Source organism: Panthera onca, chromosome B1 (assembly GCF_046562875.1).
Source record: "Panthera onca isolate mPanOnc1 chromosome B1, mPanOnc1 haplotype 2, whole genome shotgun sequence".
Lineage (NCBI taxonomy): Eukaryota > Metazoa > Chordata > Mammalia > Carnivora > Felidae > Panthera > Panthera onca.
The window spans coordinates 16,376,046-16,396,928 of NC_138342.1; the positions used below are offsets into that span (position 1 = coordinate 16,376,046).

Consider the following 20,883-nt stretch of genomic DNA (forward strand, 5'->3'; position numbering starts at 1 on the left):
TTGTACCTTTCTGATATGTAAGTAACTTTGAGTAATGAAATCGTTAGTATTTTTTGCCCTACTCAGTTTTTGCAAACCCATTTTGATTTCATTAGGTGAGTGGGAGCCATTGCCTTCTATATTCTCGCTAAACTAAGGCTGCACCAGAATGAATCTTGTTGGTGAAGTGTCGCAAATGCTAACACGAGATTATCATGGGGTGATCCTAAGCTGCCATCCATGGAAGAAATGTTACAGATGCTGTCCTTGACATTGTCACATGTCTCCCACATGCTCAGCTACTGCTGTCTTCTACTCTTCTCTTGGTTGTGATATTTCTTGGTTAAGTTACAATAGATGACATGTTGAGTTTCCTGGCCCAGGGTCTTCATTCTCGGTGCACTCAGTTTAGCACAAGTACCTAGTATATTTGAGGAGGCACTTTGCTCCCCTGAGAACTCTGCCCCTGGCTCCATTGACTGAGCGCTATCTCTGAAGGCGGTGCTTTCTTCTTTCATCCTGATTCCACAAAGTCCCTGCTCCCAGATAGCTGGCGATGCCCACATTGACTTTCCCCCTTCTAAACATGACAGATTTTGTTGAAATGTAAGTCTACCAATTTTATTTTGGTATCTCTTGAACTCATCTCTTCCTTATCCCCAATGCCTTAATTGTAGTTTGGGCTTACATCAGCTCCAGCCAGGATTCTTGGATTATAGAGCTGTTAAGTGAACTTCTTGTTTCTGGAAACATAGCCCTGATCCCGTAACTTCGCTGCTGAAAATTCCTCAAGGACTCCTCACCTCCCACAAGAGAATCCAGCCTCCTTAGCCTCCTGCCTCTGCCTTCTCATCCAGTTTTCCTTTTTGGGCCTTTTCCTTTGTATTCTAACTTCTTGGTGATTTACAGTTGCTTCCCCTTCATTCCCAGGCCTCTGTCTCTGCCTCTGCCTTACTCCCTGCTTCTTCCCATTCTGAGCCCTTATTCTATTAACCAGCTTGTGCTTGTCCTTTACACCTGATTCATCAAGTCCACAGGCAGGCTTCCTTGACACAGCCTTATCAGTACCTTTCCTTGTTGATTTCATTCATCACCTGCTTTCCTTTAACATGGCACTCACTGAAATTTCTGCTCATATGTAAGATGCACCGCCCTCTACTCCCCAAAAGTGTACCACTCCCAATTACCTTGTTTCTGTTATATATAGTAATGATTTTGCATCCAATTCCAATGTAGGTGTGTGTGTGTGTGTGTGTGTGTGTGTGTAATTTCTCCATACCACCAAACAATTCTTTAACACCAGCTGGGTGTCCTACTACTTAACTCAATTCTGACCCTTTCTACCTGGAGATATAGCCAGATCCCACAGGTTAAGGGCTCAGTCCTACAAGACTGACCTCCCCCCAGTTCAGATGCTAAATGCAAGTCTAGGTGTCATCTGTGCTTCTGACTGATGGTGTTTGGAAAAGATAAACCAAACTGACAAACTCACAGCCAGGTTAAGAAAAAAAGAGAAAGACTCAATACAAAAAATCAGAAATGAAAGGGGAAACATTACAACGAATGCTACAGAAATGAAAAGAATCATAAGAGACTACTATGAACAGTAGACTGGATGGCCTAGAAAAAAATGGATAAGCTCCTAGAAACATACAACTTGCCAAGACTGAATCATAAGAAATAGAAAGTCTGAACAGACCTATAACAAGGAGATTGATCAGTAATCAAAAATCTCTCAACAAAGAAAAACCCAGGACCAGATGGCTAAACTGGTCAATTCTGCCAGACGTTTAAAGAACTAATACCAATCCTTTTCAAACTTTCCAAAAAATTGAAGAAGAAGGAATATATCCAAACTCATTTATGTGGCCAGCAGTACCCTGGAACCAAAACTGGACAAAGATCACAAGAAAAGAAAACTACAGGCCAATATTCTTGATAAATATACATGCAAAATCATCAACAAATTCTAGCAAACTGAATCTAACAGTATATTAAAAGGATCATACAACATGTCCAAATAATATTTATCCCTTGGATGGAAAGATGGTTCAACATATAAAAGTCAGTTAATGTGATATAACACAGTAACAGAATAAAAAGAAAAATCACATGATCATCTCAATAGATGCAGAAAAAGCATCTGACAAATTTTAACCCTCTTTCATCATAAAAAGAAAAAAAAAAACCTCTCAATGAACCAGGAATAGAAGGAAAGTATCTCCACATAATAAATAAATGTATGACAAGCCCAGAGCTAACATAACGCTCAATGCTGAAAAACTGAAAGCTTTCCTCCTGAGATCAGGAGCAAAGGAAGGATGTCCAATACTGACACTTCTATTCAGTATAGTATTGGAAGCCCTAGCCACAGAAATTAGGCAAAAAAAAAAAAAAAAAAGAAAAAAGAAATCGGATGACTTGATATTATATAAAGAAAATCCTAAAGATCACACTAAAAAAATTTAGAACTAATAAATTCAGTAAAGTTGCAAGATACAAAATCACATACAAAAATAAGTTGTGTTTCTATACACCAACAACTTCTGAGGAGGAAATTAGGAACAATCTCATTTATAATAGCATCGAAAAGAATCAAAAAGAATATAATAAAAAATAGGGAATAATAGAATAGGCTTAATTTTGTGAAAATATTCATACTACCCAAAGTTATATGCAGATTCAATGCAACGCTATCAAAATACCAAGTGGTACTTTTTACAGAAATAGAAATAAACAATTCATATGGGACCACAAAAGACCATAAATATCCAAATCAATACTAAGAAAGAACAGGGCTGGAGGCATCACAATTCCTGATTTCAAACTATGTTACAAAGTTATACTAATGAAAACAGTATGGTACTGGCACAGAGACAGACATATAGACCAAGGAACAGAATAGGAAGCTTAGAAATACATCCATGGATACACAGTCAACGGATAATTGACAGGGTGCGAAGAATATACAATGGGGAAAGGAAAGCGTAGTTTCTTCAACAAATAGTATTAGGAAAACTGAATATCCACACTGAAAAAAATGAAATTCCATCCTTACCCAATCCTATACACAATTATCAATTCAAAATGGACTGAGGACTTAAACATAAGACCTGAAACCATAAAACCCATAGAAGATATAAACACAGTGGAAAGACTTCATGATATTGGTCTTGGCAGTGATTTCATGACTATGATTCTAAAAGCACAGGCAAAAAAAGTAAATAAACAAGTGGTATGACATCAAACTAAAAGCTTCTGAGCCTCAAAGGAAACAATCAATGGACTGAAAAAGCAACATACACAATGAGAGAAAATATTTGGAAACCATGTATCTGATAAAGGGTTATCTCCAAAATATATAAGAATCTATTCCTTCATCTCAGTAGTAAGCATCTAACAACCCAGTAAAAAAATGGGCTGAAGATTTGAACATACATTTCTCTGAAGATATACAGATGGCCACCAGGGATGTGAAAGAATGCCTACCATCACCAATCATCAGGGAAATGCGAATAAAAAACACAATGAGATATCACCTCACACCTATCAGGATGGCTATTATCAAACAAATGAAAGACAAGAGGTGTTGATGAGGATGTCTTGGTGGGAATGCACAGCTGTGAAGCCACTATATGGAAACCAGTATGGTGATTCCTCAAAAAATTAAAAATATAAACGCCATGTGATCCCACTTCTGGGTATTTACCCAAAAGTGTTGAAATCAAGATCTTGAAGAGATACCAGAGTCCCATATTCATTGTGGTTCTATTCACGATAGCCAAGATGTGGAAGCAACATACATGTCCATAGATGAATGAATAGATAAAGAAAATGTGGTTTATACATGCAATGAAATGTATTACCCTTAAAAAGAAAAAAAGTCTGTAGTATGCAACAACATGGATGAAACTGGGGTCATGCTGAGTGAAAGAAGCCACCACAGAAAGACAAATATTATATGAATCCACTTATATGAGGTATCTAAAATAGTCAAATTCATAGAATGGAAGAGTGGGATGGTGGTTGCCAGGGACTAGGACAGGGGGAAATGGGGAGTTACTTGCTGACTGACATAAAGTTTCAGTTAAGCAAAATGAATAAGTTCTAGAGATCTGCTGTACAACATTGTACCTATAGTCAACAATAATGTAATATACTCTTAAAATTTTGTTCAGAGGATAGATCTCATGCTCAATATTTTATAATAATAATAACACTAAATAGAAGTCTCAAAAAGCAAAAAAAGTTATTAAGCCACCAAATTCAAAATTTCCCAGGAAATAAGACCAAATTTCTTTCAGTGTGTCTAAAGTCAAATCATATACATATATATACATATATATATTCACATATACATTATATACACACACACACACACATATATATGTGTGTGTGTGTGTGTGTATATATATATATATATATATGTATATAAAAATTCTAAGACTTACCTCAAAACTCACAGCTCCATTGTGGTCCGTATCAAACGCATTAAACAGAAAATGCGCGTATGTTGTAGAGTCTGAAATGTTGAAAAGGGAGTATCGTTAATGCAGCAAGCACTTCAATATCCTACAGAAGACTGGCCTAGCATGCCCAAGGCTCCTTCTATTTGGAAAAATTTGCTCTGTCTCCTCTACTTGTGCTTTCTTCCCAGCTGCCCACCTTCTTCCAGTAGCGGATTGTGATTTGAGATTCATGGGAGTCAGCTCTCCACAACCCAGGGCATTGATGATACACATTCTCTGTAAGTTTCTGGCTGGAAATGCTCTGAACATATGGGAGTCTTGGGTGTATTCCCAGCACTAAGATGAGTAGGCGGTGTGAGGGCTAAGGGAGATGCGTCTGAAAATTAAGTGGTCGTCAGGGGCTATGTCTACAAGTAAAATAATAAAGATACTAATAGTGAGACACACGTGAGTTGGTATTTTTAGTGTTGTTATTGTGAATGTGTTCATCAGTTTTACAACTCAGATAAAGACGGGGACTCAGAGAGGTTGAGAAACTCACCTAACATCACACAGTCGATTAAGGAGCAACGTGAGACACAACTGAGTCCTTCTGACTGGAAAATCAGGCTAACCCATGGCCAGTGAAGTGGCCTGAGGAACCGGGCAGTTTCTGTGGCCACCGTGGGAGTGAGTGGTTCTGAGGGTCCCTGGGCCCTGGGTGGGATTCACGGCTCTGGGACAGTCCCCCCAGCACCTCACAAGGCTGCCTGACAACTCTGAAGTACTCTGAAATCCAACGTTTCCACTTAGCTTGCTTCTAGTGGGTTTTCCCTCTAATTTTTCCTTCTTCCCCTTCTACTTTTTCTCTGTTGTCTCCCTTCAGAGCTTTCTGCTTTTCTTGGTAAAATTATATTTTTTCTTACTGTTTTCTTTTCTTAGTGCAGTTTTAATTTTTCAGTGCTTCTGTGTTTGACCCTTGATCAAATTTACTTGATTATTTTAAATGTTTCATCTCATGGTTTTAGCTTTTCCCTTAACCTTTTTTATATTAAAAAAAAAGTTGTAACCTTTAAGCTCATTGGTTCTAGCTTTTTTATCTTCTGTTTAAAATCTCCACTCTTTCTATTTTATAACTTCTAACCTTTATTTTTACTGGGCTTGAACAAAATTTCTATTCACCTTTTCCTTTATAAATTGCTTTTCTAAAAGCAGGTCTCAAGCACCCATGGCCCACTTATGGATGGTTTATCGTGAATGCTTCACCCAGCGGTAAATGCTATGGAAGCTCATATCTTTCATAAGGTAGACGGTACACTGCCTCAGTTTCTCAAAATGATGGTGGCGTTTTCTTTTGCCTCTTACCTTTAAACACAATACGAAAAACCACTTATTTTAGAACATATGAATCATCAACACAGTTTTCTATGAACTAAGCCAGGACCAAAAATTGGTTCTAAATAGTATGTCCCATCATTGTATCTCGAGTGGATGTTCACATAGTATTGATGAGTTGCAGAAAGAAATCCTTTTGAATATGGATTATAACCAAAGGTTTGGTTCTAATCAATTTAGTGCCATTGCTAGGAAGTTCCATGATAGAGTTATCAAGAACTGACAGCCCATTTTTTATTTACAAAGTTGTTTCGCTCTCCACGGTTCTTTGACACAGATTTCTTGAACTATTTAGTGTCCTATGGTGACATAAGTTGACAGGTGGTGTGTTAAACTTACTTTCGGGGGAGAGAGAAAGAGGTTCTGTATATTTTATAACGAGCTTCATTAAGCAGGTCTCCTGGTATCCTGTTTAGACAATCAGGGTAAATGCCTTTACCTTAGCAAGCAGAAGTCAACATGAATAATGGTTCAAAACAAACGATGTTGGCAATTTTTTTTTAATTAAAAAAAGAAGCTATCATGAACGTACAATTATTAGCCTTCTTCTTAAATGGGGTCACTCTAGCTTTAAAGCCTGACATGTGGGACATATAGTCTCGAGGTTTGCTCTGATGTGGTACAGAGGACTCCTTGTTCCTCTAAATGAACTTTGGCTGGTTTTCAAGCTCAGATATACCATGCAGAGAGCACTCATTACTACCGTAGTGAAGTCAGAGTGAAGTCAGGTTTGAATTTCAGGTCTCCCAAATATTAACCGCACGGCTTTGGGAAAGTTGTTTAACCTCTCTGGGACTCAGGTTCCTCATCTACAGAATAACCACACCAGTATGTACTTCATAGGGCCATCATAAAAAGATTAAATGAGATACCACATGCAAAGTGCTTACAATCGTCCCAGGCACATAATAAATGTTCAATAAATATTATCTGTTACAATTATCCTTTCAAAGCCACCTGAAAGAAATATGAGTAATTTTTTTACAGATATAGTACATTTCCGCCTGAAGAAGTTCTTGTGTTCTTGTGAAATCTCTACTGCGTGTCTAGGTGACTGACATTCTAATCTGATGCAACTTCACATATATATTGCTCTATAAAGACCAATAGAAGCAAGTGTGTCATGAAGGGCATTGCAGCTTCTGATGGAGTTTGGATTTTTTCTGACAGGCATTTGGCGATTGTGAAAGTTTCTGAAGAAGGGGAGTGATGTTCTGAGCTTTGACTAGACAAGAGGAAGGATCTGAGGCATTGGGAGCATCTGGCTGGGCACAGAGGTGGATGAATGAAGAAAAGGGACGCTGTCCACAAAAACTTCCATGTCAACTTTCATCTTATTTTTTTTTTAAGATTTAAAAAAAAATGTTCTTTTTTTTTTTTTTTTTTTTTTACTTTATTTTGAAAGACAGCGTGCAAGCCGGGGAAGGCAGAGAGAAAGGGAGAGAGAAAATCCCATGCAGGCTCTGTGCTGTCAGTGCAGAGCCCCACACGGGGCCTGATCCCACGAACATTGAGATTATGACCTGAGCCGAAATCAAAAGTCAGACACTTAACTGACTGAGCCACTCAGTCGCCCCTTATTATTGTTATTTTTGGGTAAATATTTCCTAAGATGGTGAATAACTGGCATCCTCGATTCTAGATTTCAGTGCAATTTGGGACTCAAAAGATATAACATTGATCTCTCTTCTCTCCACATGACCTGATGGACTTTCTTTGGCCACGTTTCCTTACAGATAACAAAAAAACAGTTACTGAGTTTGACATGCTGAGAATGCCTCAGTTTCTTTACAATCTTACTGGTGAAGTTGAAAAGATGCAGAAATTTTATAGTTGGGGGACAAAATTTAGGGATGCTTAGCATAGGAAGGTATCCTGGATTCTATGTAGTTATCTACATTTAACAAAGGTGGAAAATAGAAACGGGTACCATTAGTAACTTAGCTATGGTCACCTAGTTAGTTAATGCTAGAGTTGGTAACGACATCAAGACATTCCAACATGAATTCTGAGAAACAAAGGATGTTAGGAAGAATAAAGGATGCTAGAAAGAAAACTGAAGGCTCCTTTGTTCCACATTTTATAGATGTCTTAGAAGTATTGTTCTACAATTTACAGAGGAACAACCTGAGGCCCAGAGAAATACACCATTTGAGTCATATGCCTTGGTGGTGACTCAGTCTATCCACAAACCCAGGACTCAACTTAGTCTAGTGAATTTAACCCAACCATTTCCAGACCACACCGATAATACCAACTAACCCCTTGATTAAAAAAGCCATCAATGCACATACATTTCAGAGAATTTGGACAAATGCAGTTGGTTATCATGTTCCAGGTCTGTGGATTGAAATCAATCTGGTTGATTTTCTTCTTCCTACTATAAATCGCTACTCCCATTTGAATTCAAGCATAAGGTACAAAATTAGTTTAATGCATTTGAATATATGATTCATGCACTGTTACTGAGGTAAGGCAGCTTCGTATACATGAATAGTAGTTTCTGTTTAATAAGGCCTCTGTAAATCACCCTGAAAATTCTTAGAAATATTGTCCTAGGTACAAGAAGGATATGCAGTGAGTGGTGTTATCAAAAAAAAAATCTTTATACCTCTTGACCCCATCTAAGTGCCTCAAGAGCCTTGTATACAGTGACTGCTCAATACATGTTTATTGGCTGAAGTCTTCAGACGGGAACTAATTCATCTGCTCCTTCTATAGCTATCAGGTGCCTGGTATAGACACAGTAAGTACAAAATCTCCACTACATGAGGAGGAGTGGCCCAGGAAACTGAACTTTCCACGAGCTTTTAGAATGCTCCGTGAGCCGAGAGCTTCCCAAAGCTTCCACTGTACACGGAGTCGAAAAGGCATTGCTGTAACAAGACCAGTAACAGCTCCAACCAGCCATTCGTTTCCTCTCAGCTTGGTTTATAGGGGGCCCACTTTATTCCCCACAAACAAGCGGCTTCCGTTCGGGTCAGTTGTGCCGACATCCAGAGCACCACACCAGTTGTGCTTGGAAAGCCATCTGGCTAAGCAGTAGAGAAAACTGAGAGCCTGACACAATACAAATTGTAGCAGGTTCTGTGGATAAGACAAAGTATTTTCCTGGAGGAAACGGTGAGACGTTGTGATTTATGGACCCATCATTGTTAGCGCTCATAAGGAGAAACCTGCTGCTTTTAGACCAAAATACATGGCTCTATAGAACCGTGAGCATGGCCATAACATGAATTTGTCTGCCATCAGAGATGATGTTCTTCCTCAGGACATTTCCCTTTTTCTAGCCGCGCTGCAAGATATAATTTGCATTGCGGTGTTAATTTCTTAGATTGTAAGTCATGATTCTTCAAGATATGTCACTTCCTTCAGTAATGGCTGGTACTTTTAGATTTATCCATTCAATTAACATGAATAATCAAAGAATTTTTAAGAAAGCAAAAGTGATTTTTCCTCAAATCCCTTTAGATTTGGTAAGAAGAATCATTTGCAAAGGATTGTGCTTAAGTAGATGTTCTCCAATGCCAAAATGCTATTTTTCAAATAAGGATAAATTTTTAATGTGGAACTCTATCCTATTTGTAGCATGTAATAACTTTCATTTGAGATAATAAAAAGTAAAGAATTCCTTTTGTGCTTGGTGCTTTGATATTACTGTTCATCAATATGCAGACAGACACTTAGATATAATGTAAACATGATTTTTCTTCAAAAACTCCATGGTTTTTAAATAACTTAGAAATATGTTAATGAAATGATATTCCGACTTCTTTGTTAATGCAGACAATGGGCCCATTGCAATCTAGGCATCCAGCCCCATGACCAATAGCTGTCTGTGGGTTGTTACTAATGAGAGGGGGTAAGGGGACTGGTCCCGATGAGAGATCCAAATTCATGTAATAACAGGTCACCTTGTGTTTTCTCAGAATTCTAATTTAATTCTTTTTAAAGGGCCGTCTTAAATGAAAATGTCTATTTTGACAATTCATGCGTAAAATTGTTTTTAACCCCCTAAAATATCGAAAACCAAAAGAGAATCTAATTTGTGTCTGAAAAGAGCTAATATTTAAGTGTTCTATACTTTCAAAATGCCTTTTGCAAGTGTTCTTCCGTTGTCCCGTTACAGCCACCATTTGAGATGCACGTCATTCATTCATTCATTCATGCATCATTCATGCATCATCCCTGCACGTTTTCTCTCATTTATACTATATGTGTCAAGGGTGATTACTTGTCAGTCACTGTCGCACCACCCGTCGATATGGCAGCCAATAAAACACAAAACCCTTTGGTCCCTCTTACTAGTGGGGAAAGAGACAATAAACAACAACAAAAATAGGTAAAATATGTATTATTAGGTGTTCTTGAGCGCTAAAGAGAAACATAAAGCCGGCGTGGAGAGAATTTAAGGGGTTGTGGTTTATGATAGGGTGGCTAGGGAAAGTCTTGCTGAGAAGGTTGCATTTGATTTTTTTTTAATTTTTTTTTTTTTAATTTTTGAGAGAGAGAGAGAGAGAGAGAGAGGGAGACAGGCAGACAGACAGAGCATGAGCAGGGGAGGGGCACAGAGAGAGGGAGACACAGAATCTGAAGCAGGCTCCGGGCTCCAAGCTGTCAGCACAGAGCCCCACGTGGGGCTTGAAGTCCTGAACCCGGAGATCATGACCTGAGCCAAAGTCAGATGCTTAACCAACTGAGCCACCCAGGCGCCCCAAGAAGATTGCATTTGAATAAAAGCAAAGGTGGTGGGACATTGAGATGGAAAAATAATCCCAGGCAGAGGGACTAACAAATTCAAAAACCCTGAGGCAGCAGCATGACTGGTGTGCGGCGGGGACAGCAAGGAAGCCAGTGTGGCTGGCACATAGTGAGTCCTTTAAGGGGTGTGGGATGAAGGATGAGGCAGAGAGGGAGCAGGAGACCAGGGGTTACAACTTGTGGACCACTGTACAGGCTGTGGCTTAGGCTCTGATGCGACGGAAGGTTCCGAGTAGAGCAGTGACCAGAGCTGGCTTATGCTGAACAGGATTACTCTGGGCCATGTTAGGAAACCCCCCTGCTGGGGGAGCCGGAAAGAGTCAGAATCAGAGACTAGTTTAGAAACGATTGCAGTTACCTTGGCGTGAGATGATGGAGCTCCTTTAAGCGGGAAGCAATAAAAGATGATGACAAGGAAATGGATGAACTTCTCTGCACGTTGGTTTCCACATTTATCAAGAAGGCAGAGTCACAGCTAGGGGAGTTGGGAGGTGGGCGCAGTGCATGCCAGGGTCAGGCACGTGTTCGACGCCTCACAGATGGTAACTACTTCAGCCTAGGTCGGTTTACCTGGAGAGATTCCTTTCTATTTCCTCCCTGTTCATCAGCTGGTGTGGTTGTGCCTGAAGGTGCTCTTGTAATGCTGGGATTTGAAGCCTAACCTTCCCTGTACACCGTACGTCAACATTTCCCATCTGCTCCATTAAACTAGAACATTCTTTTGGACAGGTACCACACCTTATTCCTCTTACATTACCGGCACCTAACACATAGCTGGGCACACAAGAGACTGTGTAACAAGTTTGACTAGGCCTCCTGTTGAATGACCAAAGGAGAACCTGTAAGGTCAAATGGCAAATAGTTTCCCACTCATCCCTAACACGTATGTGTTATCATTATGCTTTCCTTGTTTATTTTCCATTTAAAATAATATTTAGAGGCGTGTGTGGGTGGCTCAGTCAGTTGAACATCCAACTCCTGATCTTGGCTCGGGTCATGACCTAGGGTCGTGCGATGGATCCCCGCAAATGCTCTGCACTGAGTGTGGAGTCTGCTTGGGATTCTCTATCCCTCTCCCTTTGCCCCTCCCCCCTCTCTAATAATGATAATAACAACAACAATGTTATCATTATTACTATTATTTAGAGTGATATTAATTTTCTCAGATGTAGGGAGAGAGGTGATAGTAAGAGGTCCTAAAAGAGAAAGGGCAGAAAGAACACTAGGTGAGTTTACAGAAAAATCTAGATTCTAAGCCATACCTGCCACTTAGTGAATGCGTGATCCTGAGCAAACCATTTAGCTGCTCTAAAGCCCAGATTTCACATGTGAAAATGGATGATAATTATATTTGTCCTAATTTTCCGTGTGCAGGGAATCAAATGATACCTATAACGCACATTAAAGAGCTTTGCAGCATTTCTAGGACCAAGCCATCGTAGTCCAAAAGTGCTTGTGCATTTGATAGTCATAGTCTGAGGCACACAGTAATACAACTTTCTGCGTGCAACTGAAGAGTGAAATCCTGGATATTTGACAACTTGTAAGTAGCTCACTTTTATGATATATTGGAAATTACATGCACTCGTATGCTGTGTATTAACTCTTTTACATAGCGATTAAAAATGTAGAATCATGCCATAAAAGCTTAAACCATACTCAAGATTGCAAGAATAATTCTAATGGAGAGAATGTTAACAAGTCCACATTTGCACTTACCTCCCTGTGGAAAGAACTGTGAGTAAATCTCTTTGAAGGTTTCTTCATTAACAACACCACTGGGACATTCCTAAAGAAAGTCGTAGAGAAGCAATATGAGCAAAGTGTTCATAAAACTGATTTTTTGCACATTTTGAAACAGAACTCTCTTTGCTTTGCTGTGCAAAGCAGCACCAAGGAAGTTAACCGCCCATCCATTTTTTCAGAGGATAAAAGGACACAATAAATTTCTCTTTGTTCCAGTTCTCACAGAATGAAAAAAAAGTACAGATGTAAAAATCTTTGCATATTATAAATATTAAAGCTGGTCTGACACATTAAAGAACACACTGCTGCTTTTAAGAACACATATGCTTATTATCAACAAGGTAAGAGAAAATTACATTGTTTTTCCTAGAGCAATGATTGCAAGATGATTTGATATGCTCTTTGTTGGATTTTGGTACTGTGTTCCTCTGGCAATTTGCTGGACCCACATAATCTGTAGTTCAGGTAGAAAATGGTGTGCTCCATTGGCTCTAAGATGACCCAAGCAGGAATAGTTCCTAATTTCTGTCAACAGTTTGTTCAGGAGTGCAAAATAACATGGATTGTAACAAATGACCTTGAGTGAGACAGGACCTCAAGATATGTTTAATTTCTGGAGAGGAGGGTCTGAAAAGAGGTCTCAATGTAAAGATTTCCCTTTTGTGACCCATGGGTGGAGTTATTCAAGACTGATGGATACTGACCTTGGGAACTCTACTAATGTCAGATCACTGACCTGGTGGGACCAGAGGAAAAGGCTACCCCTCCCAGGGTAGATTAGGCATTTTCTACAAAAGGAACTAAAATCTAAAATATTAGAAGAGATCTGTGTTTGTGCTGAAAATGGGGACTAAATAAAGATCTTAAACAAAGACGAGGGCAAAACTTCTTCTACTCCCTGGAGTTAAAGAATGGTCTGGTCAGGAATCTGATGTGTAGCGACCCCTCGAGCAGCGATCACTGACAATCATGTGATAATCTGACATCACGTCACATGTGGGATGTTAATTGTACATTGAATGTGTGGAAGTGAGAAGCTCTGTCCCATCTTTTTGAGCAGCTTCTCATGGACAGTCCCGTATTATCTGAGCTCCCTTGCTTTTGGACTCATGGTGCTCCTATGCTGCCTGGCTCTCCCCAGGATTCACGGGGGAGCATCAGAGGTGTGCTAACTTCCCTGCCTTTACACGGAATATTCCATGTACTTTAAATTTGACATTGTTCCTGGGATCCTCAAAAATCATCTGATGTGGTTTTAAAGCTTCTCTTAACCCTTAAAATCACTGTCCCCTCATGAATAAACTTGATTTATTAACTTGATCTTTCTTTATTCCAATGAGCCAGTTACAGCTGTAACGTGTTTTACATGAGAAGTTTTCTATTTTCTCTCATTCATTGGTTTGAAAGGTAGGGCCTTTGATATATGAACACAATTTAAAATAATGGTTTCAATGTGAACTTGTGTTTACAGAGCTTGTCAATGCATATTTCTCCCATTTGAACGTTAAAATAAACCTATAACTTAGGTATCTACATCCAATGAAGCAGAACTGGAGGTTCTGTGGTCAAGTTCCCTTTTAATCAGCTAGCCAATAGGGGAGCTGGAATGAGGGCTTGAGATTTTCCTGATTTTCCCACAAGATTTGGGATTAGATGACCCTTCTAAAAATAATCACCCCCAAGGACCTAAGAGGATTTGAGCAAAGAAAAGACAATCAAAAATGAATGAGAAGAGAAGTGAACTATTACAGTTAATTTTATGTGTCAACTTGTCTGGGTCATGATGACCAAGTATTTGGTCAAACGTTATTCTGGTTATTTCTTTGAGGGAATTTTGGGTAAGATTTACAGTTAGATCAGCAAACTTTGAGTGAAGCAGATTGTCCTCCATAATCTGGGTGGGCCCCATATAATCAGCTGAAGGCCTAAACAGAAGAAAGTTGGAATGCCTGGGTGGCTCAGCTGGTTGAGCATCCAACTCTTGATTTTGGCTCAGGTCATGATTTCATGGTTCATGAGTTTGAGACCCACATCTGGGGCTCTCTTCTTCTCTCTCTGCTCCTCCCTACTCTTTCTCTCAAAATAAATAAATAAATAAATAAATAATAAATAACTTAATAGGAAGAAGAAGAAGAAAATCTAATCTCTTCTGAGCAAAAGGGAATCCTTCAGCACACTGCTTTCTGACCTGATTTGCAACTTTGGCTTTTCTAGGTTCTATGGCAGACTGCCTTTGGACTCAAACTACAACTTTTTCCTGAGCCTCCAGCTTGTCTGCCTCCACCATCAGATTCTGAACTGGCTAAACCACCACAATCATGTGGGCCAATTACTTGAAATAAATCTCTTACTGTTGACATACACATCCCTTGCTTCAGCTTCTCTAGAGGATCCCAACTAAGATATAAATGAATGAACAATCAACGGATACAACTACAAAAGGAAAAAGAAAATGGCGTGTATCTAGCTAATCACTCAAAAGTTTTGATTTAATGACTTTCAGTTGGCAGCAACAGAACCAATTTTAAGAGTAAATAAGCACCTTGCAGTCGGGTCCTCTGACACATGGAACTTGTCTTTTGTTGTCTGTTTAACTCTGAGCCATCTGCTTGGGGTGGTAAGAGAGCAAATAGATGGCTGTGCCACCAGGTGGCCAACTTGTGGAAGGTCCAGCTAGAAACCTACCTGGGAGGTAGACTCTTGCAAGAGATGAAGATGGAAAGTAAAGGGCCATCTGCCCTCAGCAAACTTGTCAGCTGCCTTTGATTGCTAGATGCATTTGGTAGATAGATCTTATAACATGAAATCAAATTTAGAAATTGGCTGTCTCAGATTGTTTTATGTTTCATCACACGAATAAGTCAGATAAAACCCTCTCCGCCCTCTGAAAGCTCTTGGCCAAGTTTTTGGGTGGTCATTCTCCCCAGGTGAATTTGTCTTTACCCATCTTGCATTCATTACATTAATTTACATCTTTAACCAATACATATTGTATGCTGATTATTCTCACAGTTCTCAAGGAATTGGGGAAGCAGCAGTATAAACAAGTCAAAGGTCTTGCCTTCATGGGGCCTACATCAAAAAAAAAAAAAAAAAAAGACAAAAGAGATAAAAGGAAATCCACAGAGTCAGGATCTTGTATTTGTTTTAAAGAGTTCTTATGGAAAAGCAATGCATTTTACGACCTTCAGGTGAGAATGATCAACTAACTTCTATAGGGCCCTAGTGATTTACAAAATGTGTAAACGATCTATTCTCTAACTTTTCCCTCATCTCTTTTGTGGAATGGTTTCTGCACAGAAGTAGTATCTCCACCTCTCCATCAAGAATAAATTTGATCAGGCGGTGTATACAACTAAATATATATGATCAACAATGCAGCTATATTAGTAGGTTAACTCTTGTGGCAAACAAGCCCCCAAATATAACAAGTTTAAAAGAATGTGGTGTATTTCTTGATCATCTAACCATCTAACTTGATGGTTCTCTCCAGAATCTTTAAGGGACAGAGACTAATGGAATCTTGGCCATCTTCATGTGGCTTCTAAAATCTGTGATTTTCTCATCCAGAAAGAGAAAACGATCATTGAGGAGTGTCTGTGGGAAGTGTTTATGGACTAGGTCTCTAAGTGCAGAGTGCTACGCATAATTTCCACTCTCATTTTGTTAGAAATCATTTAATGTCTACCCCAAACAACGAGACAAATCTCACGTGCCCATTCACAGATTTGGTGAATGGTTAGCAGTGTTTGTCTCAGAAGCTTATTTGAAAGATGCTCCATGGGGCACCTGGGTGACTCAGTCGGTTAAGCACCTGATTCTTGATTTCACCTCGGGTCATGATCTCACGATTGGTGAGATTGAGCCCCAAATCAGGCTCTGCACTGACAGTGCATAGCCTCCTTGGGATTCTCTCTCTTTCCTCTCTCCCTGCCCTCAACCCCTGCTCTCTCTCAAAATAAATAAATAAACTTTAAAAAATGATTATTCTGTCAAAACGTGCTGTCCACAGAAAAAAATAAGGAAATAAAATAAAAATTGCCCATAATTATACCACTGTAAAGCTATTTTGGTCATTTATCTACATATATATTAATACGCCACACAAATAAAATTGGGACAATACAAGAATATACTTTGAATCTTATTATTTTTTTAACTTAACAAAACATCCGGAACATTTTCCGTGTCATTATTTTTAATGGCTGCGTAATTATGTGTCCACTGAATTTCCCATATTGTTGGATATTGAGGGGATTTTAGCATTGGGGGACTATATAGGAATAATGATGTAATTAATATTTTAGCACATACATCTGATTGCACCTATAGTTCTTTTTTTATGAATAATCCAGAAGGAGAATCATGAGACCAAAAGGTTTAAACCATTTTAAGGCTCTTCATATGAACAGCCATATTGCTTTCCGGAAAGACTGCATCAATATATACCACCACTGCTGGTTTAGGAGAAAGCTTCACATCTAGACAGGCTGCTGACCAGAATCACATGGGGATTTGACATGCTCCAAATCCCACGACAAATAGCAATGATTTGCTTCCCTTGTGAATCTAATCATCATTCTGGAAAATACCAGTGGACATCAGGCATTTATACAGATCCCTCTGAGGGACAAAGGGATGTGTGTGTTTTTTGTGCAGATGAGGATGCATTTTTTTAAATTAATGGTTTTTTTATTATAATTTTTCATTTTTTTTTAACGTGTATTTATTTTTGAGAGACAGAGACAGAGCACAGGGCAGCGAGGGGCAGAGAGAGCAAGGGAGACACATAATTCAAGCAGGCTCCAGGCTCTGGGCTGTCAGCACAGAGCCTGCCGTGGGGCTTGAACTCATGAGCTGTGAGATCATGACCTGAGTCGAAGATGGGACGCTCAACCCACTGAGCCACCCAGGCGCCCCGATGAGGATGCTTTAATGGCAATCTGCTGAACCACATTACTGCAGTCATAACTATGTATCGAGCACATATTCAATGCCTTCTTACATACATTATTTCTTCTAACATTTTCACTAACCCTGAAAGGTGGTGATTAGAGATGAGGAAAGTGAAAGTTGAGAAATAACAGTTAAGTAACTTGTTGGAGTCACAGTTTTACAGACTCATCCATTGGTTAATTCTTTCAACAAATAGTTATTTAGAACATTCTATGCCTCAGGCACTGTTTTAGGCACTGAGGAGTTTAAAAAAGTTCCAGTTTTGCTCTTATAGAATTTAAAGTTCAGTGGAATCAAACTCATACTTCCCTAACCTTTAATTGTGATGTTGTCTTGCCTTCTGGATTATTATCTTTTTTTTTCTACCAGGATTTAAGAAATGGCCTTCTGGTGAGCCATCCATGTAAACAACTTACTTTGGGAAGACGCACAGTGGTTTCTGTTCCCAGAGACCACCTATCATGGTTGTGTTGAAGGCAATACCATGTAAAAGGAAGCCATTCAATCAAAACTGGGGATATTGGTTACAAATATATATATATATATATATATATATATATATACACACATGTACACACGCACATACACACACATATACACACACACGTATATAGTGAATTACACTTTGTTTGATTTGTGGCAAAGGTTGTGTTTCTCTTTTTTTGAGAAATCATTGCCTTTAGTCCAACAAGGGTCTGTATACCTTCCTCCTCACCATATACAAGTTACTCTAATTATGAATGGCTAGACACTAAAGTGCTCTGGAAAAAGTTCCAGTGTTTAGGACAGGTTAAATGAACTACTTCATCAAGTGTCAAGGAGCTAGAGTTTCCCGGCAGTTTCTGGCTGCCACATTAATCTGCTATGACCAGCGAGATGTTCCTTTATTGCTCCTTAAACCCTTCACTATGATATGATCAGTATGCAATAAATGTAGATTGAGATTTTCTTAGCACATAACTGCCATACATTTGTCAGCTGGTGAAAAGACACTTGCCTTTTGGGGCCTTCCAGATGCATTCCTTGATGATCCATTTCAATTCCTTTGGATAGTGTCCTGATGCACGTGAGGGCCCAAATCAGTTGCAAATGTATGATGAATATTTTGCTACTGCTAACGTCAATGCTAATGAAGTAGTGGTTTTGATAACAATTAACATGATGATGATGGTGATGATGATAAGCAAATATGTCCGAGCACTTTCTATGTTCCAAGCATTGTATTAAATGCTTTATGTCGATAGATGCTAGCATACCTCCATTTTTCAGATAAGCAAACACCCTTCAATACAAAGTGACCATTAGAAAATGGCAGATTAGTCTCTTGATCAGAATCCAGAAACGTGAATGTTTAGGCAACTTTAGAGAAAACCCAGTTCAGTGATTTCATTTTATTATTATTTTTTTTAATGTTTATTTATTTTTGAGAGAGAAGGAGAGACAGAGTGTGAGCAGGGGAGGGCCAGAGAGAGAGAGGGAGACACAGAATCCGAGGCAGGCTCCAGGCTCTGAGCTGTCAGCATAGAACCTGACACAAGCCTCCAACTCATGAACCGTGAGATCACGACCTGAGCCAGAGTCAGACGCTTAACCGACTGAGCCACCCAGGCGCCCCTCAATGGCTTCATTTTAAATGTGAGGAGATGAGGCTGAGGTTATAGGAATTGCCTGTTGGCACACGGCGGGCTGCTGAGCCTTCTTGCGTCTGGGTTTCCTGAGGTCTAGGCTCCTGCATGGATTTCAGAAACCCCTTCATGTCCAAACAATAGCTGGCATGTTCTGCCTGGCAGTATTTAGAATAATCTAGTGAAATGCTTGTGCTTCTGGGCTCTGAACTTAAGTATAACTGGATTGAACCCCTATTCTGCCACTGCAAAGCTATATAGCTTCGGATAAATGGTTTAGTCTGTGTCTCATTGCCCTCCCCTCTAATATGGGGATAACGATTGACATCAGTGTGCTGTTAAGAGAATTAATAAGATACTGTATGTTCTGTGATTATCTTAACGCTCTCTTTGTATATTTGCTCATTAAATAGGAGTCGTGAGTATGGTAGTAACAATCTCAAACTTGGTAAGCAGAACTCCATTACACACAGTCAGTGTAGCATCAGTGCAGAGATACCAGAGTTAACTGGTATTCATCAAAGTAGCTGAACCTAGTATAGTTCAGGTCTGACATAATGCAATGAGCCTATAGGGGCTCCTGGGTGGCTCGGTTGGTTAAGCGTCCGACTTCAGCCCAGGTCATGATCTCACAGTTTGTGGGCTCGAGCCCCGCGTCGGGCTCTGTGCTGACAGCTCCGAGCCAGGAGCCTGCTTTGGATTCTGTGTCTCCCTCTATCTCGGCCCCTCACCTGCTTGTGCTCTGCCTCTCAAAACTAAATACACATTACAAAAATTTAAAAAATGTAATGCAACGAGCTTACAGCAAATATGAGTTATGTTTCCTCCTCTAGCACTATAAATTGAACCAACTCCAATATCATCAGGGTTCACCCTCAAGGGCAGGGAAATACTGCAACTGTAGATGACAGCTGAGAAGAATAAAGGCCATTATATTGGAAATAAATGTTAGTAGAACCCCAGCGAACTTTTATTCATTGATTTAGAGAAAAGTTGCCCCTAGACATACTTAGACGAGTACGTTAGAAATACAGCAGTCCATGAAACATGTTGGGAACGGTGATTTGGAAAGAGATCCATGCATGGATAGGAAATTGCTAAAGGAATTATTTTCTTTTTAAAAATTTAAAAAAAACGTGTATTTATTTTGAGAGGCAGAGTACGAGCAGGGGAGGGGCAGAGAGAGAGGAAGACACAGAATCTGAAGCAGGCTCCAGGCTCCCAGCTGTCAGCACAGAGCCCAATGCGGGGCTCCAACTCACAAACCTTGAGATCATGACTTGAGGTAAAATCAGACACTTAACCGACTGAGCCACCCAGGCGCCCCTAAGCATCCATATGTTTCATCAACTCTCACAACTACTTCTGCTGCTAAGTAGAGTATAGTTGGTGGCGGCTGTGAGGTGCTTCCACTGAAAATCCTCAGTTTCTACCAACAGAAATGTCATGGCATCCTTGTTTTTTCCGACAGCTGTTCTTTCAGTTATTCTCCAGAGGAAGTCGACTGACACCAGTTTGAGAAGTAGCATCGGCAGACTGTGGACAGAATTACACAAACAGAACACAAAGGCTGGACACCGGACACTCAGATCAGAGCAAAGAAAGAGGAGGGCTCGTATCACTACCCAAATCAGGTGAGTCTCCATCCATTCATTCCTCTGGTAAGGAGAGCTGGCGGTTAAGTTGGCACTTCTTAGAGGAAGTTACCTTCTTAAGCAGTACACTTCCTGTTACCACACTTAACGTGACTGTGCGCAAGGTCAGAAGCAGAGACCAGCAAGCATCGGGACGCATAGAAGGATTCGGGGCGACAACTCAGGAGATACACAGAAAGGGAACAGCTGAAGCAGATAAGGCAAGGCGGACAGGATTTCATGTGTGGTAGACTCCAGGGCGATTGATCAACAAGTTCTTCCTGCTTCGGAACATGTGGAAAGATTGCATTTGATGGGCCCCTGATGGTTGGGTGGGAC

The 20,883-nt window shown here is 39.8% G+C and overlaps 1 protein-coding gene across 3 annotated transcripts in view; it reads right to left on the minus strand.

The window, feature by feature from the left end:
- Positions 1–20,883, minus strand: part of KCNIP4 (potassium voltage-gated channel interacting protein 4) — a 1,157,282-nt gene that overhangs the window by 21,779 nt on the left and 1,114,620 nt on the right. For all 3 annotated transcript variants that reach the window (XM_060655342.3, XM_081795498.1, XM_060655341.3), the window contains 2 exons: positions 12,303–12,372; positions 4,431–4,501 (listed from right to left, as the gene is read on the minus strand). In XM_060655342.3, coding sequence (XP_060511325.1) covers positions 4,431–4,501; positions 12,303–12,372 — 141 coding nt within the window. The remainder of the gene's footprint in view (positions 1–4,430; positions 4,502–12,302; positions 12,373–20,883) is intronic.